This window comes from Fusarium venenatum (genome assembly GCF_020744135.1).
Source record: "Fusarium venenatum strain MPI-CAGE-CH-0201 chromosome Unknown EDB82scaffold_1, whole genome shotgun sequence".
Classification (NCBI taxonomy): Eukaryota; Fungi; Ascomycota; class Sordariomycetes; order Hypocreales; family Nectriaceae; genus Fusarium; species Fusarium venenatum.
The window spans coordinates 8,110,525-8,134,079 of NW_027072129.1; the positions used below are offsets into that span (position 1 = coordinate 8,110,525).

A 23,555-nucleotide genomic window follows, 5' to 3' on the forward strand; every position below is an offset into this window, starting at 1 on the left:
GCCTACAATTATTGCTTCTTCAGGCAGTCGCTGGATGGACCAGCAACTTATAAACAGAATCTTTACACAGAATCCATGTTCTGTCATACTACAAGTGTAACGAATGAACCTGATTATAAGCCAACATTTGTTGTCCCTCGGTGAGGCTCGGTCAAGATAAGCTAGCGGATGTGCTAGGGGGCAATTATAGTTCACTGTGACCAATAAGGTGCAGCGATAAGATATTTTCGCGACCGCACATCCCCACCGCCCACCTTTTTTTTCTGTACCTCTAGGCTTGTTCAACTCTCCCATCTTGAAGTGTTTGGCGATTGTGTCTTTTAATAGTTTCAAGTTGCAAACATGGGACTTCTCGCAGAAAACAAGACGTAAGAGAATACGAACTCACACGGTGCCTTGGGTGTCTTCATGGCCATGCGCTAACTCTCCCAGCCGACGAAAGATCAACAAGGATCCCAACAACACGAAATGGACTAAAGATACGAATACCTTCGGACAGAAGATCCTGCGCGCACAGGGCTGGCAACCGGGCCAGTTCCTAGGAGCCCAGGATGCGCCGCACTCGGAGCTACACACTGCTGCCAACGCTTCTTACATTCGTGTGGTTCTCAAGGATGACATGAAGGGATTGGGCTTCAGCAAGTCCAAGGAGGACGAGGTTACTGGTCTCGACGTATTCCAAGACCTGCTCAGTCGACTCAACGGAAAGGCAGAAGAAGCTATCGAAGAGGATCAGCAAAACCGACTTGCTGTCAAGACACACCATTTCGTAGAACAACGATATGGTGCCATGCGATTCGTATACGGTGGTCTTCTGGTTGGCGATGAAATGAAGGAAGTAGAAGATAAGGCGGCCGAGAAGAAGGAGGCAGAGACAAGCTCCGAAGGAGACGTGGTTATGGAATCCGCACCCACACCAAAGGAGTCCAAGAAGGAGAAGAAGTCCAAGAAGAGGAAGGCAAGCTCCGACGACGAAGAGGAAGAGTCCTCCAGCCGTGATACCGACTCCAAGAGCAAGAAGAGGCGCAAGGAAGAGCGCAAGCGAAAGGAGACCGATAGCGACGATACCAAGGCCAAGAAGGGGAAGAAAGAAAAGAAGGACAAGTCCCGCAAGAAGTCCTCCACAGAAGTCTCAGACGATGAAGATGCCACCCCCTCAGAAGAACGATCCAAGAGGCGCAAGTCCAAGTCCAAGGATAAGAGCCGGTCACCAGATGGATCAGACGAGGAGAAGGTAAAGGACAAGAAGTCCAAGAAGGAAAAGAAGGACAAGAAGAAGCGCAAGAAGGATGATGAATCAGCGAGCGCGGCGGATTCTACACCCGCGGCTTCAGTCCCTGGAACGGGAGTAACGACACCTTCTGGCACATCCACACCTCGAGGTAGCAGAAACTTTGTGCGATCACGATTCATTGCGCAAAAGAGACAGGCTGTGTTGGATACCAAGGCACTGAACCAGGTTTGTCTGCCCTGATTTCTACCATTTTTGAATATTTTGCTAACATTGGGTAGATTTTTATGGTCAAGGCTTAAATTGATGGAATATCACAGAGTGATTGATGCAACATGTTAAAAGATGCATAGAAGCACTTAGATGGATGACAATTTATAGATCGTGTCGGATATGGATGTATTCGACAGTGATACAAAAGGCGTCGGGTTGCATGGTAATGTTAGAAGAATTGATCATATTTGAAGCAATTGTTTAGGCTACAACATCCCATACATATATGACCCACAGAATTCGTGGCGGCTCGCTGACAATCTAAAAAGAGATGCAAGCTTAACAGTGATTCCCTAATAGTGCAACAGAAGTAAGCCTCACAATATTAGAAGACATAGCCGCCAGAAGCACTCGAGACGAAATTAGTAGGATAGTGTATGCTAATTACATCAGACATGTAAGGCTACTCGACATTGTTTCCTAAAGCTTAAAGCTTAAAGCTAATATTTTTATTATCATCTACATGATCCTGTTCAAAACGATCACCTTTCGAGAACGTCACAAAACTTCATGGTTTAGGAATGTGTAGATTGCTTCGTCGCATGATTTATTCTGCTGAGTAACTCCAGTTTGACATTTGAGCTCGCTTCCGCGTCAACCCCATGGCCAAATTACCAAATTGCAATAAAAGGGCCTTAACATGCCCCGCAATACGCCGTGATGATACTAATTGTACAATAGGACAATGCCTTTCATTTCTTCGTCATTCATGTCAATTACTTTTGAGCGTTTCTTCCGAAGTTGCTGCAGTGCCAACGTCAGTATGGTTACCTGGGACGATGATGTGACAATTGTAACGTACTTGTGGAAGAACTGGCCAAAGAAGCCACTCTTGGGCGCCTGGTCTGACATACTCGCTCGGCGGGCAGCGCTGTCCTGAGAGCCACGCTTCTGTTCAGAGAGGCCAGCAAATGCGGGCATGAAGCCTGAGCTCTGTGGTTGAAACATCGTTAGTAAAAGGGTATAAGTGAGAGTGTGTATGTGGAAGACGTACTCGGCGACGACCGCTGACGTTGCCAGTAGCGGCACCAGTCTGGGGAGCACCGGAATCCATTATGATTGTTGTTTGAGAAGTAAAGGTGTGTTTAAGTGTTCGTTATGATCGTGGATATCCTTTGATGCAGGATGGACTCGTTGTAAGCAGTGTTGGAATGTCTAGTGTGGTTTGAAGATGAGAATGAAGGGAGAGAAGAGGAGGGGGACAAGGCGAGTTTATATCTACAGGAAGGAGGAGAGAGCCGAACAGACCAGCTCTTGTCGATCCCTAGACCTTGCTCCAACTCTTGCAGCAAAAGGGTAAGGGCGAGTGCAACTCTCTACGCATGTCTGGGCCTGGTCTCGCGTGCCACGGGAAGGGAAATCAAGCCAACCAGCCATCATCATACAGTACAGCAGCGGACTGACCAATAGAGACATTACTCAGTAAGCTTTGAGACCAAACGTGCTAGCCATCCTTTTTCGAGCTCTAGCTAGCCAGACCATGACAAAGGTGGCGTACCCCCCGTTCGCCTCAGACGAGTGTCTACTGTCACTGTCATACCTTTTGGCTGATGCGCGATGCTTGTCAGGGCGTTTCGATCGCCAGACGCTGGAACGGTTTCTTTGCAAATCTAGCGGTAACGGATAAAGCGAAGGATGTCCAGTGAGCATCATGACTTCTGAATCGGCACCAAGACGCTGATCTCTGCGGAGAAGGGGTCGAGTCAAGGCCCAAGCAAAGGTGACAGAGGTCACACCACCTTACAACTTGGCAGGGGAATTACAAACACCAGTAACTTTACGCGGGGAAGGACGCCACGGGTGTTTACTTTGATGTCCTCAAACTGCATCCGACAGATACAAATAGCTAACATGCATGCAGCGTTACATTGTACAACAGCCAAGAGGATCAATTGCCTTTACCGCAATGTTGCCTGATAAATCTGTCAAACAGTACATCTGACGGGTATGTACTCATAATCGCAATAATGATGAGGAATACACACGTCAAAAGCCGTTCTTGGGTCTTAATGACGAGGTCTGAAGTGGATGCGATGAGATGGGCTGAGATGCGATGTCGACGACACGCGAGGCGGGGCTCAAGGAACGTGGGGCCGATCAACTCTGGAGGTGGAGCTACAGACATTCAAAGCAAAAGGAAGGTGCCGAAAGCGGGGAAGCCAAGAGCCTCGAGAGCTCCATTCAAATGTTGAGTCCCAAATCATCCATCTCCATACAATCGAATACACAAGAACCAAGCACTCCGTCCACTAACAAAACAACTGCCGAATTGAACCGTCATGATGCAGGGTCCATAGACTATCAAATCGTGTGCGTAATTCAACGCAAAATTGCTTCCCTTCTAGTGGGGCGCCGTCTCTGAAACAAAACTTCACTGACGACACGACTCCATCTTAGACCTCGATTCCCGTCTCTAGTCAGGGTCCCTCCTCATCAGTCATCATCTCATCCGGGGACCCTTATTCTCAGATCCCAGATCCAGACCAGATCTAGTCTTTGACTCAGATCGAGGCTCATTCATGCTTGAAACTAGGTAACCCGTTATTTTTTTGTTAATCTTGTTTCGTCTAGTCATGATAGATACTGCACTGCCGATTGCACCAGGTCCCCCTCCCTAACTTAGATGCCGTCCTCTAATCAACCCAAAATGCGTCATTCGTATCTCTCTCTTTTTTCTTATCTTGCATATACATCAATGACTCAGAGGTCTTCTTACTCCTTCTCTAATCTCACCGCGGGGTTTCTCTCGATGAAGTTGAGATCGACCTTGTGGCCTAACAACTCTCTGATGTTGGAAATCTTGTACTTGATCATGGTTGGCCGCTCCAGTGAAAGACCCCAACCAAATACTCGCATATCCTTGGGTAGACCCATGGGCTCCAACATCTCAGGTCGGAACATGCCACTGTTTCCAATCTCAACCAGCTTGCCCAGGCCCTCGTGGTAGCTGAAGATTTCCATACTGGGCTCGGTGTAAGGGTTGTAGGCGGGCTTGAACTTGAGGTTGGTGATACCCATCTTGGCGAAGAAAGCCTCCATGAACTCCATCAGTCCACCCAGCGTAAGGTCGTAGTCAGCGATAACACCCTCTACCTGGTGGAACTCAGCCAAATGGGTAGCGTCCACTGTCTCGTTGCGGAAAACCCGATCAATAGAGAAGTATCGGGCAGGGGGTGGGCGGCCGTCAGGTCCCTTCTGCGCCGCTAGCTTGTAAAGCATGGCTGTTGAAATCGCAGTAGTGTGGGTTCGGAGCACCAATCTCTTCGTCTCCTCCGCTGACCAGGGGTACCTGTAACCAATTGATCCAAACTTCCCGTCTTGGTGGACCTGCTTGATGTTCTCCCAGTACTCCTCCGTGTTCTGTCCCTCCTCAGACCGCGGCGCATCACCGACAGCAGGGTCAGAGATGTAGAAAGTATCCTGGAGATCACGGGCAGGGTGCTGTTGAGGCACGAACAGGGCATCGAAGTTCCAGAAACCAGTCTCGACGAACTTGTTGGTGGGCATCTCCTCGAAACCCATCTCGAAGAAGATGGATCGGAACTCGTGTCGCACCTTGTTGAGAGGGTGCAGAGCACCAGCGTTTTGGTCGGCACCGAGGGCCTTGAAGTTGTAGGGCTTGAAGTTGGCCGTCTTCCACGATCCAGACGCAATCATATCGGCTGTTAGGTCGGTTTCCTCCTTGGTGATCTCCAGCGCAAACTTGGGTCCCTTTTCCATCTTGAAGCTGATGACCTTTTGCATCTTGATCAATTTTCGCTTTCGCAGGTCGGTTAGGATCTTGGGCTCGTGGGTTCGGGTCTCCTTGATCTTTTGGAGCTGGGCTCGGGTGACATCTTCGATCGACTCGGCCTGTGATATCCCGTTAGTTCAACCATTGTCCATAGACAAGATATAAAGGTCTGAATTACGTACAGTAGCGACAAGCTTTCCATCACTGCTCTTCTTAATCCACTTCTCCTTGAATGCTTTTCCCTGTCCAACCTTGGTCACAGTCTTGTCACCAATGGCCTTCTCCAAATCCTGGATCGACAACCCCTCCACAGCATTTCGCAGGGCTTCAAAAACACGCGCCTCGTGACTGCCGTGCTCAGCAATCTGCTCCGCTTCGGGTTCAAGAATAGCCTCCTCTCGGTCAATTGTCTCATAGGTGATCATAGATCGGGAGGCCAAACGGTCGAGAGAAGCCTTGATGTCCTGGAAGGCAATTGCAGGAAAGGCCTCTGATGAGAGGAGGGGACTCTTTTCCGATAGGGCTTGGAGAATCTGAGAGGTGAGATCCCCAGCGGGGGCAGAGCTTGAGGTCGTCATGATTGCAGACTTGTAGAGATGCGAACCAAGTCGTGGGTTTTGTTCTGTTGTCCTGTCCTTTGGTTCTTCGTCTGACTCACGGCGGGCAGAAATTATTTGGGCCGTTACAGTGCTGCATCGCCCACCAAAGCCCAGCCCGCCCACACGTCGATGGCGGGGTACTGGTACGTACCGTTTCTGAGGCTGAACTTGTCCCGCCATGGCCGGACCTTTCTTTATCCGGACTGGACTATGGCCGCCAGTATGTACCTGCCTGTCACACATGTAATCCCTGCAATCTTATCATGGGAGCTCACGTCGCCTCATGCATGCTTCAACAGTCACTTCCATTCATTCGAGTCTTGTTAGTCCAAGCTTCAACTTCACATAGCGCCAATCGAATCCATCTTGTTACAAACCATACATACAAAATCATTCGTTCAGGCTTTTATTACACTCATCAGCCGTTTGCGAAAAGGCCCATGATCCGCACGTGCTTCTCCTGGGCTGTCACCCTGCTCATGCAGAACTAGCTCTACAGATGCAGTTGCAGATGCAGATGACGATACCCGAGAATGAGCGACGATGCCTCGCCGAGCTCTACGGCGCCGAACGATGCTTCTCTGGCCGAGCCCGCCAACGCCTCGTCTGGCAGCCGCGTCACATGGGATCTGCCACGCGAGCAGTCGGGTTCGACTCGGGCTCGCGCTCAGTCACAGTCTCAGCGTCGCAAAAAGAAAAAGAATAGAAAGAAACGCAATCCCGGTTTAGCGAGGAAGTTGGAGTTTGTCACACATTTGCTCAAGAGTCTTGATACCCTGGTTTTTGCGGAGTTAAGTGCGTTATACTACATGGAGTACGTCCGATTGTCCTATTGACCATAACCGTATACTTATTGGGCTGTGCTTACAAGTGGTGTCTCTAGATGCTCAATGTTTCGATTCATTCTCAGGTCTGTTGGCCAGTACTTGTATCTCACGCCAAAGGACGAATCCTTCCCTTTCCTAATGCCTGCGAGTCCTATACATGTCTGTCTGGTTCTCATCCCCAATATCATCTGCATACTTCTACATGTTTTGGTCTCGTTACCAGTCGGGCCAGACTTCCACCGAGGCTACATGCATGGCGGCTTGGTCGTTGACTTTATAGGTCAAAAGCCTCCAACTTCTCGTTTTTACTATGTTTTGGCAGATGTGGTGATACTTGCCGTTCAATGTTTGATGTTGACGGTGCACACTGAGCGAGAGAGACTTCGAGTGATCCTCAAGACCTTCAGACCCATGGTGCCAGACATGGCCCAGGAAACGACTCCCACGATAGAAGACTTGGACGCTGAAGAACGTGGGGTATCTAGGGATATGGCCGGCACATTACCAGTCGACGAGGAGGAAGGCATTGAATTGCAACCCCTGAATCGTGTCAGTACAACTGAAGAAGGCAACTCGACTTCGGGAGAGTCAGAGCCATCTGCTCGAGAGCAGTCTGCCGATGAACCTACGAGATCGAATCTGTCCGACGTCTTGAGTTCTGGAAATGCCGTCATTGGCGAGTATCATGTTCTTCACTCGCTTCATAATGCGGCATTGAACATAGAAAGAACAGCTGCATATTCTCTACGCACAATTGGCTACGGGGCAACCATGGCTTCCATTGAAGCGAGAAGGCGAGCCACCCTCAATGTGCCAGCGCGAGCGGCCCAAAACGATAGATAGTAATAGCATAAAGGCTTGAATTATGGTTTTCATTAGGGTCCAGCGATATTTTATGATAGGTTAATAGAGTCACAAATGATATTTTACACAACAGGGCCTCCTTGAGGTATCAGGAAAATGAGCCGCTGAGAACATAAGAGACAATGTGCAGTTCACCTTATTCTCAGACAAGCCTCCTGGGTTTTTTATTACTCAAGATTTGGGAGATCAAATTTTCTTTCTGCAACTCACTAGAGCGTCGTGTCCGATGAGAACAGGCAATGGTCTTTGATTTGCGAAACTTGAACAGAAATGTATTACTCTTGACTTTCACGCTATCTTTCTTCCAACATTGCCAACGCCAGTACCCTTAACTGAAACAATAATGTCATTCGTATCGTCTCCAACATCCCTCAAACCCCAACTGCTCGCGCCAAATGTCCTCAGGTCTCTCGCGAGGATAACCATCTCCTCGTTTCCAAGCACCTCCCGACCAATCCTAAGACGGCCCACATCCTCTGATCCCATAGCCATAAGGATGAGCATCGTCTTTGCCGAAACCTGGGTAGCACAGCCACCTTGTGAGATGTTTTCGAGCAGTTGGTAGGCGCACTGCTTGCCAATGTCCTCAGGGACGACACCACCCTGAGCCGGCACAACGACATCTGCTGAGTAGAGAACACCGACAGCACTTGATTCGGCCACCAAGCTCAGACCAAATCCAATTCCGAGACGCCTCTTGCTTCCTGCCTTGTCACCTGTGGGCACCAGAGGTGCCTGGTCGTACTGCGCAGCGATATGGATGTCAGGTACCAAGGAGTTCAAGACCTCACGAGCTGAGTGAATCATGCGGGCATTGTTAGAAGCAGACACTCCAGTGCAGTATGCGACACCGCGAATGCGCTTTATTCGACCGGGGCTTCGGTTGAGATGCAGAGTCTTTGGTAATCGCACTTGGCTCGCGAATCGCAGCTCGACGCAGCCACCGCCGCCCTTTCCACCAGGTCCAGCGCAAGATCGCTGAAGAACCCTGAGTTCTATACGTGCGGGAGGGATTCCGTACAGGGCGAAAAGAGGAAGAATAGCCGTTCGGAATGAATCGACCGAGATGTCGCCAGTCTCAGTAGACGATGTGATGACACCGGGTCCTGTAAATCTAACGTTCATGTGCGCTTTAGAGAAGGGTGCCAGCAAGCACAAAGGCATAAGGAAGTAAGAGATTCCGCGAGTGTTGTTGACAGATATGTTGTGGTTGATGACATCGCCATCAGAGGCGCCAAACCCAGCGATAGTTCCGGTAATCAGGCCAGGGTGATATGTAATGGTTGTACCAGTGTACGAGATCTGCATTGAGCTGCCATTGGTGACAGCCTCGAGGAGGCGCAAGAAAGAAATCTCATGGGGAGCGAGACCAGGATTCGTAGGTGACGAGCTTCGGATCTTGGCGATATGAATCGGTCGACCGGTGAGCGTCGACAGAACCAAACGCTGCGTAAAGGACCGATGTCCTGAGAATCGGAGGAATTCTGGCGTAGAATTCGACATTTTGCTGCTGTTTGGCTGGGTATCTTGGGAGTCGCAATATTTCCAGCCCGCCGCCAAAGTCCAGACAAAAATTAATTTTCTGCCACCGGAAAAGTTGCTGTTGTACTTAAAAAGAAGGCGGTGAGACTGGCCTCTCCAAATTCTTTTGTAAGTGGCAGATTTACAGGCACATCTTATCGATAACTACTAAAAAAGGTTCGACATTCAGTCCCTCCAAGCTTCAACTTCACATTGGCGCCTTATGAATTGAAAATTGAGAATGGCGGGCCGACCGCTTTTACGAGAGCTACGATCCAGCAATGATACAATATGTCGATCCTGCCGTCTGGCGATACGACAACGACCTACACAACGAATAGCGGCAGCATATAGTACCAAATCCACAGCGAAACAGTACATCGATGATGATGCAACACGGAAACCTACCAAATTCGAACTCAAACAGTACATTGACCGAATAAAATCTCTTCGGAGCCCAAGCAAGGATGATAAAGAGTCGTTCAGCGTGCGATTCTTTGAACAAAACGACAACAAAAGGACAGAGCTTTTTGGCGAAGAGGCTTTTGACGACTCACTCAATGAAGTGGATACATCAGGCTTGAAGGAAGCTCTGTTGGAAATCAAGGACGATATCGGCGGAAAAGACGAAAAGGCTGCTTTCCAAGATGTGGTCGATCAACTGGGCAACGAATGGCATAGAATGAAGTCGGCAGATGACCTAGAAAGAATTATTGCAAAGTTGGATGCATATACCGCTGCGATCGATAAAGAAATCGACAAAACTGGTGCAGATTTACCAAAGGAGCTGTTGGAGAAATTGGATACAGAACTTCCAGGACTGCCCGGCCTTGGATCTCTTGGTTCTCGAGTAACGTTCCCTCAAATTCCAGAGAAGCCGTGGACGAACAACCAACGGAGGAAGATCGCTCGTCTCAACACTGTTCTATCTCAAGTCGCCAGGAATTATCGCAGGGGTATCAAGCTTAATACCAAGACAGTACAAGGCGTGTACAAACACTACCACTCAGCTAGACTCTCTCTTGCCCACGGCTGGAGTCATGTCCCTCTTGAAGTTTGGGATTTACTATGGAAGATATTTTCAGTAGATGAATCCGTTAACATCCATCGCCTTTCACATATCGCACTTCTTGCTCGCGACATGAGCGAGGCCAGAGTTACCCTGAATCCCGCTCAGCAGCTTTTAACAATCGAGGCTGTGTTTGTTGATGGGTGGGAGTCGAAGGCCATTGAGAACTGGAAGCGATGCATGGGCACGTTGGGCGACGAAAACGCTGAGACATTTCAAGAGTTCTGGGAGCTTGGTGTGAGAATGTACTGTCGCACGGGCGATCTAGACCAGGCGCAGCGAGCCATTGGCAAGCTGATCCAAAAACAATCTGATCCTCGAATCCTGATGCCTCTCATCCGGACGTGGTCTGAGCTTGGTACAGAAGACGGCAAGGAGAAAGCTTGGGTAGCATACCGTCAACTGCGCGAGCTTCTGGGTGAACGCATGGAGCTCGCCGACTACGACCAAGTCATATCCTATTTCCTGACTACGCACCAGACCGAGAACGGCCTATACGCTTTCGTTGACATGATGAGCGATGGCAAGATCGACTTGAAGCAGCAAAAACGCCTGCCTTCGGTCGTGGGAAACAAGTTCTTCTTTGGAAAGTGGCTGAAGAGATTGATTGGTGCGGGCGACTTGAACGGAGCTCACAGCGTCGTAGAGTTTATGGGCCAGAAGTGCATCGAGCCAGCTCCTGTTCAACTGAACGGTCTTATTGCAGCATGGCAACGTGCGGGAGGTGTCGAGGACCTCGAGAAAGCGGACAAGATGGCTTGGGGCATGATTGACACTCGAATTGAATTCGTTAAGGCCAGGAAAGAAGCCATGGATTCACAGGATGAGCCCCCACGCAAGGGCAATCCTCAAACTCTACCACGAGCAACGCTGGAGACCTTCTCACTATTGGCAGAGAACTACCGTCTACGAGATTTGCACGATCGCATCCTCATACTCTGGGATGCCTTCCGCGAAGCGGAGATGAAGGCCGACTCATTTGTCATCAACCAACTTCTCGAATCATACATTCAAGCAGGTCAATTTCAACAAGCCTTGGAATTATACCAAACGCTCGTGGTGGAGAAGGGCGTCGAGCCTGACCCTTTCACGTTTAGCGCACTGTGGAAGACCCTTTCTGTCAACCGACTGCACACCGCAGCTGGCCCTATCGCTGGTCAGGTCGAGCAAACCCGAGCTATGTTTGCCGAGACAATCAAGTTTCAGCACATCTTTCTGCCTGACGGTATGGACGGTCAGCTCGCTCGCAAGATCCTACACACATTCCGTCGTATCAAGGATAACGTCGGTCTTGTTGTGGCGTTGACGACCCTTCGAGAGGGGTTTCGCTTTCTTCCTCCCGAGACGCTTGTCCTTGAGATGGTTCTTGAAACAACGAAATTAGCATGGGATTCTCCCACCCATCGACGCCGTCTCACGAACGCCAAGCGCGATCTCGATCGAAACCTCGCCGCTTCGGCTGGTGGCAATGGCTCAAGCCTCGAAAACGAGCGTCGTGCTGAAGCTCTGTTCGAATACCTGCAGAGACAGTACTGGCCTACTGAGGGTGACGAAGCTTACAAGTCAAAATTATTCAAAGAGGCGGCGGCGCAGATGGGAGTGTACGATTTGTTGAAAAAGAGTGTAAAACAGTAAAATAGGGGAGCATTATAACGGCGCTTAGGGAATCACGAACCATCTCCTGACGATATTGGAACATGTATATTAGCATAGAAAGGGCCATGTCATGCCTGTGGAACGAGATACAAAGTCATCTCAAGGAATAACTGGTAGAGGAAGCCGCATTCGAAGTACTCGCTGTCGCATATAATCGTGACACTCGGCCCTCAGGCTAGAGTAAGCTATCATTTCAAGTAGTGCTCTATCCCAGTTCATAGTAGTCCATAATCTCTCTCCTTGTTCTCAGTCCTATTCTCATTTTTCCATGTAGAATATGGAGGCGATCTCCTATACCTTGAAAGGATTGCTAAGTCAAGGTAGTTCAATTATCTCATTGTTTTCAAGTTGTTTGCCTACTGACATAGGTATATGTAACATCCCGTTCTCAACTTGTTTTGTCCCTTCTTTCGATTCAATTTCCTCCTTGCGCCGTAGCTGCGAATGCAGAGGCAGCCTCCAGGTCGGGATAACAGTACGGGTTTGTAGTTGGCTTTGATTGTGTTGATGGCAATTATGCTTGACTAAGAAAGAGTTTGGGTTCCCTCAACATGCAATCAAATGGATTGTCAGGCTCGTTGCATGAATTCCTTACGGCTGCTTGGCCGGCAATCCGATACAAACAAGAGGTGCTGAGTGATTCACTGTCCCTCGCATCCCTAGATCTACGGATATAAATATCACGCCGACCTATCCCAATCCCTCTTCTCTTTTCCATTTCCTACACCTTATATATACACACACATATATACACAGTGACTTGCCTCGTCGATTACAGACACAAAGAGGCTACGAACATCAGGTCCGACGGGCTGGACCTCGACGGCACATGAGCCCGAGGAAGAGTCCTGCCTTGCTACTTTTCCTTCTCTTTGTACCCTTTGCGACCGTCGTCACTTGTCATCACTACTGAATTACGTTGTCTAAACCAAATCTTCCCTGTTCATCAATGCAATCCCCCATTCCGGCAAACTGGATACAGAATAAGAGAAGACCGTCGATTCTAGTATCTTCACAAGGGCATGCTCACAAGTGAACATTCGCCTCCTTTCGGTAAAGTCATACCAGATGATGTACAGATCTATGCTAGCATCGTTGCAGTTTATATCATCAAGCAACATCATCAGGTGCATAAGACCTGACCTTGAACTAGGCATGACCGGCCCTTCAAGCCGATTCGATGATGGCCGCGTCGCCGAAGGTCAATCTGGTAACGACGGTAATGAAGAAGACTACGACTGTGACTACTACCACTACGATTACTATAACTACGATTACTATAACTACGACTGCGACGATGAAAATGATGGCGACTATGAAGATGAAGCCGAAGACCACGACAACCACGGCTATGACCACGACCACAATAAACAACAGGAAGTCGCCCAGGGAAACGACGACGGTGACGGCAACGATGACGTAGAAGAACTAGACGACGAGTTTGAATATGTCGTTACTGACATGCAAGGCCATCTTTGGTTTCAACCATGGGCACTTCCAAAGCTCAGGCGCCAAAATAACATCCTTGACTGGCATTCTCGTCATGAGGCATACGAACCTCTCTGGGCCGACAGCGAGATAGAAGACGCCTATTGCATGGCAATCGAGAAGGTCTCTGATTTCAACAACCTTCCGCTTTGGTCTGGGGTTAGCTCGATGGAGAACGACGTCGTTAACGACGACATTGATTTCGATTTACATCTTGACAAGAACGTCTACACCACTACCGACGTACGTTCATTCGAAGAAGCCCAGAAGAAGTTTAGCTTCATCCGCAGACACTTGTCCGATGTCTACGAGGTCAACCGCTTCCTTCGATCTGCAAGTCCATCGAGTGTCGAGATCTTCAAGAAGATTACCCAGGGGTACGACATCGTCCTTCTATCACCGGCGACGAGAAACAGATCAAACACTTTCCATTATCGCGACGTTGTATTTCAAGAGGCACTCGAGTTCATGTCAACCTTGCCAGACGAAGTCCAGTCTCAAGCGAAGACCAAAATGGCTAAGATCCAGTCGGACCTGGAGTACACTGACGAAATTTCCAAACACGTCGTCCAGGCCATGCAATACCATGAAGCGATCACCGACCATAGCCGTCGTAACCTCGACAATGTAGTTTCATTCACCCGACAGACGATCTCCCGGAATGGTTTCTCCAGCCTCTATCCCACCGTCAAGTATACTGCGCTACCTGCCCAGGATATTCAATTCCCTACACACACGACGTCGTCTGCATCTGAAAACAAAGGGGGTGAAAGGAAATCTGACGCATCCCCTCTCTTGGGACCATCAAACTTTGAAAGCTTCCATGAGTGGCTTGAATACTATATCAAAAAATCCATTTGAAGTTCCAGACGCCGACAACAGGGTTGATTCATGAGCAGAAGAACTTTCCAGTTGACTCGGAACCTGGAAGTAGAAACAGACAATGACTTTTATAGTACCTTTAGGGCATATTAAGTAGAAATTGACAACCTTTCCCCTTAAAATGCTACCACAAGTGAGACATAGTGTACTAGACCCGACAGTCTTGTTTGTGTATTCAGTCACGACGGCTCTCACAATGGCTCAAGGGTGATGGTTCATGGACAGAATACGGCCAGACAAAGGACAGAAAAGACACGTATAGGTGTTAACCTAGCTATCACTAAATCAATTTGAAACCGTAGTCTGCCAGATTTCGTCTTCTTTATTGTTTGAACTAAAATATAACTTGATACTCAAGGAAGGCCAAGATACTTCTTTTTGTTCCCTTGCTCAATCCTCCTTTCCTCCTTGAAGAACGCCATCGCTATGCAAAACAAACCAATACCTAATCACTATTGTCCCTCCCTGTTATCACCTCAAACCCCATAGTTTCGCCGCGTCCGGCCCTTTAGATCTGAGAAGAGCTGGGTGTTTCCTCTCAAGACAAGTCCATCGTGTCGTCCTGGTCTATGCGGTCGCCTACAGAGCTGAGACCTGAGTCATCGTCGCTAGCGTGACCGTTTTGTTGGGGAGCTTGCTGCTGTGGAGGTTGGTCTCTGTCCTCCTGTTGGTCTTCACCAGGTGTCGGGCTGCTCTGTGGTGACGCGCGGTTGGAAATCCATTCTGTGATTGTAGTCTCTGGGCCACCTTCAACTTGGATCTCGCCTGTGTCGTGTCCGCGGCCGAGTATGGTTCCGTGGTACTTTGCGTCCTCGCCAGTTTTGCTGTGTTTCTTCTTGAGAGCTGTGAAGGCTTGTTGTCAGTACAATTCCTGGATGTACAACGTTGCAGGACTTACCATTAAGATAATCTGTAGCATCTGTTTCACCGTCTCCGCTGCCAACCTCCATCATATCCTTCATGCGCTGTCCAGCGAACCATGCTATGAACTCTTCCACTCCCCGCAAATCCTCCTCGCCGCGCCACATCTCCTCTGAGGGAACGCGCTCTGGCATGATGGCGCCGGCGTCCTGTAGTGCCATTCGTATATCCGCTATAGTGAAGTCGGCGCTGTCGCCTTGATTGTGAGCGGCATGGTCGGCGGTGCTCTGGCAGAGTAGCGACAGGTATCGAGCCGCGAGGTCGGTCAGGGAATCAAGCACGGCTGGGCGTGTCGAATGGTAGCCCGTAGAGCGAAGGATTTGGAGGATAGAAGGGCGAAGGAGCGCGTGAAAAAGAGATGGTGGCGTCGTCATGTTTGTATGGAATCTGATGGGTCCTCTATTTTTGTAGATGAATTGATTCGTTTCTGTTTGGGCGCTCAGCTTGCGATGTTGTAAATCTTCCCGTTTGGAGCTATTGGATTCGTTCGTTTCGATGTCGCGGTAGCTGAGCTGAGCTTGGTTCGGCCGTCATCGAGTATCCTGGGAGAGGAGGACCTCGCAGCGCATTATCCGAACAACGCGCCTAGCAATTGTTCGAGAAATATGTGAAAGCTGCTTGCGATGAAGCTTCTTAATTGTTTGAAGTTGGCCCAAGCCCGTTTGGGTGAAGTGCAGATCAGAGAATAGTAGCTTGCCAAACGATAGCCCGATAATGAAAAAGAGTGGAGACTTGCTGCCTCCATAGAACTTGCTGCAGCACATAATGCCAAGAGTTAATGTGTATAACAGGACAACCTACAGAATAACGAATCAATAGAGGTTTAATGATTACACATATAGTTGCAGTTTCGATTATTGACTATATCGTTCTTGTTGAGACCTCTGGGGATGACGAGTAACTCTTTAACTCTCCCAACCCCGACTTCTTATCATGAGGAACGGCGTACAATACTCTTTACATTAATATTTGTTCACTCAGATAAAAAGTGCCACAACGAGTCGTTCAAGTCTCTTCAGCAAACTTGTGTTTGCATGGAGGTTCTACGTGCTACCATATCATTATCATCCTACTGTTGACGCTATTTCCTAATCCAATGTGTGATGACGCTGTGGTTATAATAGCACGATGCCCCCAGCTACTCAATGCATTCAGAGGTCGTGCCCCGATCGCGACTATTTGTATCTATATGGACATCTCCTCAGCCTTCTCCTCCAGGTTCCCCTCGTCAGAGATACCACTGTACTTGTTGATCCATTCCAGAACCTCCCGATGCCATACAAGTGAATTCTCAGGCTTCAAAACCCACTACATCAACCATCAGTAAATAGTCCAGTCAATTACAACAGGTTAAACTTACGTGGTTCTCATCGGGGAACATGACAAACTTGCTTGGCACCTTGCGAGCCTGTAAAACGTTGAACATGGCCAGTCCTTCTGAGATAGGCAATCGGTAATCGAGTTCGTTGTGAATGACCTGTAATACGGTTACAATATGTTCAAACGATCGGCTTCCTTCTATACTTACCAGCTGAGGAGTGGCCCAGTTGCCAGTGTGTCGAGATGGATCCCACTTCTCATATCCAGCGCGATTCTCCCAAAGTGTTCCGCCAAAGTCGTGCTCAGGGAAGAAGAGCTCTTCAGTAGACCATTGACTTTGAGTCGAGAAAACACCATCATGGCAAACCAAAGCCTTGAACTTTCGTCCCAGGTCATGTCCCTGTATCCAATCTACCCACTTGTTAATTCCATACAGTTTCACAATGCAGCATCAAAACTCACTAATCATGTATCCGCCATACGAAGCTCCCAATGCAACCGCACGGTCGGTGTCCACGTAATCGACATGCTTCTCGAGGAACTCAAAACACTTCACCAGATCATCGTACGGGGCGCCTCCCCAGTTTTTAGCAATGGCATCAACATGAGCTTGCCCGTATCCGGTGCTGCCAGTTGGGTTGGGGCAAACTGCTACATAACCCTGTTCAGCAAAGATGGCAGGGTTCCAGCGAGTGCTCCAATCGTCCGTCCAAGCTGATTGCGGTCCACCGTGGATCAAGAAAGCCAACGGATACTTCTTGGACTTGTCAAAGTTGGAAGGAAGCATGACCAGAGCATGGTTGTCGTAACCAGTCGAGCCAGGGTACCAGATTTCTGTGGCCTGAGACTTGGACAGACCGAAGGTCTTGCCATTCTTAGAGCTGGCTGAGATCACCTTGACTGACTTGGACTCAGGGTTCAGGATGCCGTAGCTAGAATTCTCGACACGCGATCGGGTTGTTATAAAAAGGGAGTCACTGTCAGCTAGAGTGTGAGCTTCCACAACGCTCCCGTCTTCGTGGATGGGTTCGGGCAGATTGCGAGCTTCAAGTGTGTCAGCCGGTAGTTTCCAGAGCATTGATCGCCCATGCTTCTCAGCCGCGACGTATAGCTCCTTATCGTCTTTTCTCCAAACAATCCAGTCAGGTCTCAAATCCCAACCACCCTCGTCATCATCTGTCTGGTAAAACTCTTGAACGTTGCTCAAATCGGTGACATCAGGAATCATCAAGAGTCTGGTCTTGTCGGATTCATACTGCTGATTCTTCATTCTGGCAAATGCAAGCCTCTTTCCATCGTTTGAAAAGGTTGGCGCACTGCTGTATCCCCGCAGTCGTCCAGTTTTAACAATCTGGGGCTTAGGGGCCTTCTCTGTCCAAGACTTGATAGGCACGTAGTAAAGATCAGTCTTGGTGTTTCGTGCCGGGTTCAGCTCGGGATCCTTTGAAACGAAAGCAATGCCATTCTCGCAGATATCAAAGTCTCCAGCACCACCAAAAGGAGGGACTGGAGAGCTTAGCTTAGTACCTGCTAAGAGGTTGGTGAGGCTCGAATTCTCAAGTAGCCATCTGTCGTTCTTTTTGGCGAGCACACCGTACCAGAGTGAGTTCTGGTTTTCGGTGTTCCATGCATCCCAGTGGCGAACAAATAGGTTGGTATAGATCTTGGCTGAAGTATACGTCTTGGGTTGAGTCGCTTGCCAATACATATCTCCTTTAGGGGTAGTCAAGGAGGAGCAAACGAACGCGATCTTGTCCTCCGAGAGAACCTTGGTCTTCGGATTGGAAATACCTCCAGCAAAATACTGAATCATGCGCGGCTCGAACTTCTCTAAAACGTGTGCATAGTAAAGCGAAGAAATGCCATTGTCATTTGTCCTGATAAAGGCGACTTCTTCCTCTCCGATCCAGAAGGGAGAGCTGTCATGCGCGGACTCAGTGATGACATGAGAAGAATCATCCTTAATGTTGAGGACGCGGATCTGTGACGAACCAGAGTGTTTCTCGAACGAGTAGGAGGAGATCTAACATAAGGGACGAAATTATTAGGTCAGTTTATGCTACTTAGGTCAGACTTCAGGCTGTTCATTTTTGTATCCTAAAGCTCCAATGCCAAATTTTCTGATAGATGCCCTCTAGATTGACTTACAGTATAGAGAACAAGCTCGCCAGTGGAGTTGGGGACGCCTGTAGAACGGCGCGGGGCCGAAAGCAGCACCTCGGGGGTGAACCGGGTGGCTTGTCTCGTCATCTTAGAGATGGTATCCAGGATGAGGGATGATAGTAGTCGATAAAGATAAAAAGTAGTTGAAGTGAAGGTATTAGGAAAGATTGAAGATAGGAAAACCAGGGAGCGTTTTGTACAATTGAACTGTACCTCCCGCCCCCTCTCGCTCTTGTTGCTGTTGTTGTTGCCGTTGCCGTTGCCCACTCGGCCCCTCCCTTCCGCTGAATCCACCGCTCGTGCTACCTTCCTTTACCATGGTACTTTTTAACTTCTACTATACCAGGAGAGAGATCGACATCAAGGACAAGATACTGCGTTTAGTGTTCAAGATTTTATTGCAGGCTTTCTAGAAGTCGAAATCCTTCTCTACTAATTTGCTCAATAATATCCAATCTCACCACCACCACCATCACAATCATCTATACGATCACATCCATACTCGTCCGGTGCCTCTCCAAATGAGTGAGACCCCGCATGAAACCACGTCCATGTTCGTTAGGGAATAAATAAGCCTTGAACAACGTCAGCTCACCATAGTCTAGCCCTCACTAACCTAGTACTAAACTGGGGTAGACACACGCAGTCCCAGCCTCAAATGAACCTTGTTGACCGGGTCAAGCCCAGCCTAGTGGGTAGCAGAAGAGTTGGCCTTTCGGCTTTAGGCTACAAAAATAAACAGTCTAAGAAGTATGGTCTAAGGAGCATAAAATGACCTACTAATTTCGTTCTCTGTGCTTCTAGCGGCGAATTCTTTTGACACCCTGAGGCCAACCTAAGTTACCAGCCATGTTCTACTTCTACAGCATTGGTTATTTACAATCCTTTGCCCACAACGCAAGGCAAAGCCGCCAGATCTCCCCGTTAACTCGTTGCTCACTCCATGTCTCTTGTTTGCGCCTGTCCAGGGGAGCATTCCAACCACAAGCGGTCTCCGCAACTAGGAACATTACCGAGACGTAATACTGATATATCAGGAACGAATGATACTCGGTAGATGCTTACCTACGGTTCAGTTTTCTGGATTTATCGGCGAGCGACCTCATATACGTAACAGAGACAATGCACCTTGTTACAAACCACAAACCCGAGAAAGGAGTATATTCTACCATGGTACCCTAACGCCATTCAGACCATGCTTCCAGTTCCATTTCTTGTGTTTTAACGCCAATCCCATTATACAGTACATTATTACACGCGTTTATTTGCGCTGCGCTCCGAAATTCGTGCGCTTCTTGCTTGTTGATGTGTCATTTTCGCTATCCTCATGCTCGACCGTCTTCTTCTTTGACTTGTTCACATTCTTAGCCGCTGTTGTAGATGTCGGTGTCGGATGGTTCGAAGGTCCGTCGCGGAAAGCGGCAGAGGAAGGCGTCGCGCCAGCTGGTGTCGAACCTCCTGATCCCGGGGTGATGCCCTCCTATAGAAATCGTTAGTGTCGCAGTCCCGTATATTGACCAGGGCTGCTTTGATCTTACCAGATTGTTTGGCCGGTATGAGATCGATGATCGCGAAAAGACTCGATTTTGTTCCATCGGGCCAACCTTTCGTCGCTGTGCTGCCGCGCCGCTCATGCCTTTCATGTAATTGTCGAAGCCTGTGATAATGTTGCCGCTCGGTGTACTGTCAAGGTAGATGGTTTCTTTCTGTGCGATTCCATCTTCAACTTGTGTCTGCTAACAAGTCAGCAATTTTCTATTGCACACACTCAAACATCACGCACCAAGCGTCGCTCGAGAGCCCTGCGCTTCTCAACCAAATCCCGAACTCTGGCTTGAGCCTTCTTGTATTCAGACATCGTCACTTGTCCGGTCCCAGCCCCGGTTCCGTTTGGTTGCTTTCTTTCAGCCATGCAGTTTGCCCTCTCTTTTTTCTTTCGATGAAGTTAGTTTTCGAAGTGCGCGATGGATGGAAATGTTAATATGCAAAGTCGCGTTCCATCAACAAATGTCCAAGTTGGGTTGTCTCAGTTGAAATGGCGGGGCGCGTCAACAATAGCCACATTTAGGCGCGCTAAGCGCGGGCAAATCAGCACTCGTTTGCCTCAACACGCTTTTTCTAATGTAACCAACCAAACTTACACAGCAGCATCAAAAGTTACAATCATCAAAAAAGTAAGCCTGCGTATCGCAGGTGGCTGGAACTCTCCCGCCGGGAATTGAACCCGGGTCTCAAGCGTGACAAGCTTGCATACTGACCACTATACTACGGAAGACGGATGGTTGTGATCAACCATTGTAGCGGAGTTCGATGCAACGATCGACGCTAGTGTATACTATCAAGTCTAATAGAAGGGGTTAGCTTTGGCAATGGCAACTTCGAGAAGCCGGCCACTGGATTTAGGACATGGAAAATAAATACTAAGAGCGGGTCTAGGAGGGGATAAAGCAACTAAATCATTTCATTTGTTTGACATCTACCTCAACCATATAGAGATTTCAGCCTAGGTTAATTCGACTTGCCCTCAGGGTATCAGAAAAATTGACCGCTGGAAACATATGAGACGAAATTAGTAGGTCACTTTATGTTCCTTAGACTATAGTTCTCATACTACTTATTTTTATACCCTAAGACTTAAGGGGGCTGTTTTTTCTGCTATATCACCATGATGAAGTATCGATCAATATGTATATCATTTTATTACTCTATACTTGACCTACGAGACTTTTTATATATTACCCTGTTTCCAACGCCGTCAATAGCAAATAATGTGATTGATGTGATTACAAAGTTGTTGTAATACCAGAACGGAGGGCTTTGGAAATTGTTAGCTTCGGTTTTCCAAAAACAAAATGATCGTGATCATTCTCATCCTTATCGACAAGAGCGGCAAGAACCGAGTATAGGATGGGTCTTCATGAACCAGGAGGTCAGTGCCGGTCATCTAAACGGACTTGTACTGAAGACTAACCTCAGATACTTCATTCGGTAGCCACCTCTGCCTCGGGCTTGGTCGGCGGGGCATGAGATTCATCTTCAGAAACATCAGCTGACTTGTCTCGAATCCTGGATCGTGAAGAAGCCGAAGAACTATTTCGTCGACGGCCTTCGGGTGACTCTCTTCTCCTCGAAGGCCGCTGTCCGCCCCTTCCATGCCTTGGACCTCTCTTGGACTTGCGGTCTGGGGACACACTGCTTGAGCGATTGCGGCTGCGACTGTAACTGCGGCTTCGACTCCTGCTGAGAGAGTCAGATCGCGAAGAGACACTTCTCGAAGACCTTCTGCGGCGAGATACCGAGCGACTTTTTGATGATGAGTATCGTCGGCGTTTTGCTACAGGAGAATCCCGTTCTGACGATACGGATCGTGACGGTCGATTCGGGCGGCCCCTGTCATGTCGTCTGTTTGCACGACCCCGGTATGAGTCGCCTCTGGGTGACCGTGATCTCTTTCGTCTATCTCCCCTCCCTCCTGGAGATGTGGCCTTCGATCGCCGGTTTGATTGATCAGAGTCGCGCGATGCGCTGCGACTCCGGGAGCTCGATTGAGATGATGCTGATGCTGAGCGAGCCCGCGCAGGAGACTTCCGTCGGCCCTGATCAGCCCGGCCACCGCCTCGTCTGCCTCGAGGAACGTAACTATCACGCCCGTATGAATCTCTGGATTCCCTGGAATCTCTGAAGCGTGGGCCTGGCGATCGTGATCTGCGACCACCCCTCCTGAGCCCCCCTCCTCGACCCCGGTTATCGAAATCGCGGTCGCCTCGCCTCCCTTGCCAGGTATCCCCACGAGTAGCTGCTCGATCTCGGCGGTCACGGTCTTTCATGTCGGCGACTTCACGATCGCGGCGATCCCAATCATCTCGTCTTTGCTTAGCAGTTTCTGCGGCACGATCTGCTTCAATCTGGACAGAGGCTCCGTTAGAAAATGACGAGTATAAAGGATTTGCGCGGCGGCGTACCTTTTCTTGCATAAGCTCAAGCTTCTTTGCTTCAAGTAGTTCTTTTGGGACACCCTGAGGGCTACTTTGAGCACTCAGCAATAGTTTCCATAAGTCTTTGCAGAATGGCGCCGTATCCTTATCGAGAAACCCGGTGAGTTGGATTTGAAGTGATTTGATGTCCGGCTATCGGCAAGCTGTCAGCATCCGTCGCGAGTGGTTGAAATTTGTGATGAACGTACGTATCGAGGACCTTCGATGAGGTTGAAAACGAGCTCAATCACTACATCGTCTTCGTTGCCTAGGATATCGGATATTTTACTAGCGATCCATCTGAAAGAAGAAGTCAGCAAACGTTACTGGGGAGCTCGGGATGAGGATAGTCACTTCTTCATGACCTGTAGATTGACCTTCTGCATATCAACCTTCTGGCTAAATTCGGCAGGGAACTTGGTCGACTTCAAGAGTCGCGCATCTACACCGGTAGCCATGATGGTTGTTTTGCAATGGCAATCTCGTCGTGGATCTGAGACGCGTTAAGAAAAAGTTGCTGAGGAAGAAAAGTGACGTCGCCAGCACGGATTGTTTGAGCCGCAGATGCGGGCGCACGGACCATACATAAACACCCGGAGCAAGCTCCAGCCCTAGGGGGCAGAGTCTCCTAAGTCTTAGGGTATAAAAATAAGTAGTCTAATAACTATAGCCTAAAGAACATAAAGTGACCTACTAATTTCGTCTCTTATGCTTCCAGCGGTCAATTTTTCTGATACACTCGCCAGGCCGGGCAGCAGTTTTAGTAGAGCACGAGAGGCTCTTCAAGGCAGAAAACTTATGACACTTTAGGGATGGAACAAATCATTTTACTGCTTCTTTAGATCTGGACTTAGACTGTTTACTCTATGTATCCTAAGCTTGTGTCTCGGGTATCCTACGACTCCCAAAGAGGGAGTTGTTTGTACCTACCTAACCAAGCACACAACTTACAGTGGGTGGTCGCACTAAAGAGCCCTGAAAGCTCTCACCAGCACAAGCTCAGTCTAAGGCACGTCACCCACAGCAGCCTGCAG

General features: G+C 48.9%; 11 protein-coding genes and 1 non-coding gene across 12 annotated transcripts; 4 read left to right on the forward strand and 8 right to left on the reverse strand.

Moving 5' to 3' along the window:
• The first annotated feature begins 176 nt into the window (after positions 1 to 176).
• EDB82DRAFT_490238 (uncharacterized protein) lies at positions 177 to 1,737 on the forward strand. Its single transcript, XM_025729188.2, has 3 exons — positions 177 to 368; positions 433 to 1,459; positions 1,513 to 1,737. The coding sequence occupies exons 1-3, from the start codon at positions 343 to 345 to the stop codon at positions 1,531 to 1,533; spliced, it is 1,074 nt and encodes a 357-aa protein (XP_025588585.1). The 5' UTR covers positions 177 to 342; the 3' UTR covers positions 1,534 to 1,737.
• Positions 1,738 to 2,220: 483 nt separating this feature from the next.
• Positions 2,221 to 2,558, reverse strand: EDB82DRAFT_521430 (uncharacterized protein; the record flags this gene model as incomplete). Its single annotated transcript, XM_025729177.1, has 3 exons — positions 2,221 to 2,248; positions 2,307 to 2,437; positions 2,499 to 2,558. 3 exons carry the CDS (start codon positions 2,556 to 2,558, stop codon positions 2,221 to 2,223), a joined length of 219 nt encoding a protein of 72 aa, XP_025588584.1.
• Positions 2,559 to 4,041: 1,483 nt separating this feature from the next.
• EDB82DRAFT_551961 (tRNA synthetases class II core domain (F)-domain-containing protein) lies at positions 4,042 to 6,079 on the reverse strand (the record flags this gene model as incomplete). The annotated part of the gene is made up of 3 exons (XM_025729166.2): positions 4,042 to 5,356; positions 5,420 to 5,927; positions 5,988 to 6,079. 3 exons carry the CDS (start codon positions 6,077 to 6,079, stop codon positions 4,217 to 4,219), a joined length of 1,740 nt encoding a protein of 579 aa, XP_025588583.2. The 3' UTR covers positions 4,042 to 4,216.
• Positions 6,080 to 6,369: 290 nt separating this feature from the next.
• On the forward strand, positions 6,370 to 7,506 carry EDB82DRAFT_472160 (uncharacterized protein; the record flags this gene model as incomplete). Its single annotated transcript, XM_025729155.1, has 2 exons — positions 6,370 to 6,650; positions 6,720 to 7,506. The coding sequence occupies 2 exons, from the start codon at positions 6,370 to 6,372 to the stop codon at positions 7,504 to 7,506; spliced, it is 1,068 nt and encodes a 355-aa protein (XP_025588582.1).
• A 154-nt stretch (positions 7,507 to 7,660) lies between these two features.
• On the reverse strand, positions 7,661 to 9,128 carry EDB82DRAFT_84155 (RNA 3'-terminal phosphate cyclase/enolpyruvate transferase). Its single transcript, XM_025729144.2, has one exon. It carries the CDS (start codon positions 9,028 to 9,030, stop codon positions 7,816 to 7,818), a length of 1,215 nt encoding a protein of 404 aa, XP_025588581.1. The 5' UTR covers positions 9,031 to 9,128; the 3' UTR covers positions 7,661 to 7,815.
• A 91-nt stretch (positions 9,129 to 9,219) lies between these two features.
• On the forward strand, positions 9,220 to 12,105 carry EDB82DRAFT_490246 (uncharacterized protein). Its single transcript, XM_025729133.2, has one exon. The coding sequence runs from the start codon at positions 9,290 to 9,292 to the stop codon at positions 11,750 to 11,752; it is 2,463 nt and encodes an 820-aa protein (XP_025588580.1). The 5' UTR covers positions 9,220 to 9,289; the 3' UTR covers positions 11,753 to 12,105.
• An 823-nt stretch (positions 12,106 to 12,928) lies between these two features.
• EDB82DRAFT_533668 (uncharacterized protein) lies at positions 12,929 to 14,122 on the forward strand (the record flags this gene model as incomplete). The annotated part of the gene is made up of 1 exon (XM_025729122.2): positions 12,929 to 14,122. One exon carries the CDS (start codon positions 12,929 to 12,931, stop codon positions 14,120 to 14,122), a length of 1,194 nt encoding a protein of 397 aa, XP_025588579.2.
• Positions 14,123 to 14,373: 251 nt separating this feature from the next.
• Positions 14,374 to 15,736, reverse strand: EDB82DRAFT_490247 (uncharacterized protein). The gene is made up of 2 exons (XM_025729111.2): positions 15,042 to 15,736; positions 14,374 to 14,986 (listed from the first exon to the last, which is right to left on the reverse strand). The coding sequence occupies exons 1-2, from the start codon at positions 15,436 to 15,438 to the stop codon at positions 14,682 to 14,684; spliced, it is 702 nt and encodes a 233-aa protein (XP_025588578.1). The 5' UTR covers positions 15,439 to 15,736; the 3' UTR covers positions 14,374 to 14,681.
• Positions 15,737 to 15,886: 150 nt separating this feature from the next.
• Positions 15,887 to 18,763, reverse strand: EDB82DRAFT_490249 (Alpha/Beta hydrolase protein). Its single transcript, XM_025729099.2, has 5 exons — positions 18,533 to 18,763; positions 16,847 to 18,407; positions 16,593 to 16,795; positions 16,425 to 16,541; positions 15,887 to 16,372 (listed from the first exon to the last, which is right to left on the reverse strand). Exons 1-5 carry the CDS (start codon positions 18,632 to 18,634, stop codon positions 16,250 to 16,252), a joined length of 2,106 nt encoding a protein of 701 aa, XP_025588577.1. The 5' UTR covers positions 18,635 to 18,763; the 3' UTR covers positions 15,887 to 16,249.
• Positions 18,764 to 19,808: 1,045 nt separating this feature from the next.
• EDB82DRAFT_521438 (histone acetyltransferase subunit NuA4-domain-containing protein) lies at positions 19,809 to 20,405 on the reverse strand (the record flags this gene model as incomplete). Its single annotated transcript, XM_025729088.2, has 3 exons — positions 19,809 to 20,027; positions 20,086 to 20,280; positions 20,331 to 20,405. 3 exons carry the CDS (start codon positions 20,403 to 20,405, stop codon positions 19,809 to 19,811), a joined length of 489 nt encoding a protein of 162 aa, XP_025588576.2.
• A 345-nt stretch (positions 20,406 to 20,750) lies between these two features.
• On the reverse strand, positions 20,751 to 20,822 carry EDB82DRAFT_t41. The gene has a single exon. It is a non-coding gene; the product is annotated as a tRNA-Asp (tRNA).
• Positions 20,823 to 21,227: 405 nt separating this feature from the next.
• On the reverse strand, positions 21,228 to 23,057 carry EDB82DRAFT_490260 (uncharacterized protein). The gene is made up of 5 exons (XM_025729077.2): positions 22,876 to 23,057; positions 22,731 to 22,821; positions 22,510 to 22,674; positions 21,519 to 22,452; positions 21,228 to 21,460 (listed from the first exon to the last, which is right to left on the reverse strand). Exons 1-4 carry the CDS (start codon positions 22,977 to 22,979, stop codon positions 21,529 to 21,531), a joined length of 1,284 nt encoding a protein of 427 aa, XP_025588575.1. The 5' UTR covers positions 22,980 to 23,057; the 3' UTR covers positions 21,228 to 21,460; positions 21,519 to 21,528.
• Positions 23,058 to 23,555: the final 498 nt, after the last annotated feature.

Excerpts from the sequence above, each read along its gene's own strand:
- EDB82DRAFT_490246 (XM_025729133.2), top strand. The coding sequence starts at position 9,290 with ATGGCGGGCCGACCGCTTTTACGAGAGCTACGATCCAGCAATGATACA.
- EDB82DRAFT_490260 (XM_025729077.2), bottom strand. The coding sequence starts at position 22,979 with ATGGCTACCGGTGTAGATGCGCGACTCTTGAAGTCGACCAAGTTCCCT. Across the intron at positions 22,822-22,875 it reads AATCTACAGGTCATGAAGAA|ATGGATCGCTAGTAAAATAT; the intron begins GTGACTATCCTC and ends TTCTTCTTTCAG. Across the intron at positions 22,675-22,730 it reads TCATCGAAGGTCCTCGATAC|CCGGACATCAAATCACTTCA; the intron begins GTACGTTCATCA and ends GCTTGCCGATAG.
- EDB82DRAFT_490249 (XM_025729099.2), bottom strand. The coding sequence starts at position 18,634 with ATGACGAGACAAGCCACCCGGTTCACCCCCGAGGTGCTGCTTTCGGCC. Across the intron at positions 18,408-18,532 it reads GCGAGCTTGTTCTCTATACT|ATCTCCTCCTACTCGTTCGA; the intron begins GTAAGTCAATCT and ends CCCTTATGTTAG. Across the intron at positions 16,796-16,846 it reads GTATGGCGGATACATGATTA|ATTGGATACAGGGACATGAC; the intron begins GTGAGTTTTGAT and ends ACAAGTGGGTAG.
- EDB82DRAFT_490247 (XM_025729111.2), bottom strand. The coding sequence starts at position 15,438 with ATGACGACGCCACCATCTCTTTTTCACGCGCTCCTTCGCCCTTCTATC. Across the intron at positions 14,987-15,041 it reads TGCTACAGATTATCTTAATG|CTCTCAAGAAGAAACACAGC; the intron begins GTAAGTCCTGCA and ends AAGCCTTCACAG.
- EDB82DRAFT_490238 (XM_025729188.2), top strand. The coding sequence starts at position 343 with ATGGGACTTCTCGCAGAAAACAAGAC. Across the intron at positions 369-432 it reads CTTCTCGCAGAAAACAAGAC|CCGACGAAAGATCAACAAGG; the intron begins GTAAGAGAATAC and ends TAACTCTCCCAG. Across the intron at positions 1,460-1,512 it reads ATACCAAGGCACTGAACCAG|ATTTTTATGGTCAAGGCTTA; the intron begins GTTTGTCTGCCC and ends AACATTGGGTAG.
- EDB82DRAFT_84155 (XM_025729144.2), bottom strand. The coding sequence starts at position 9,030 with ATGTCGAATTCTACGCCAGAATTCCTCCGATTCTCAGGACATCGGTCC.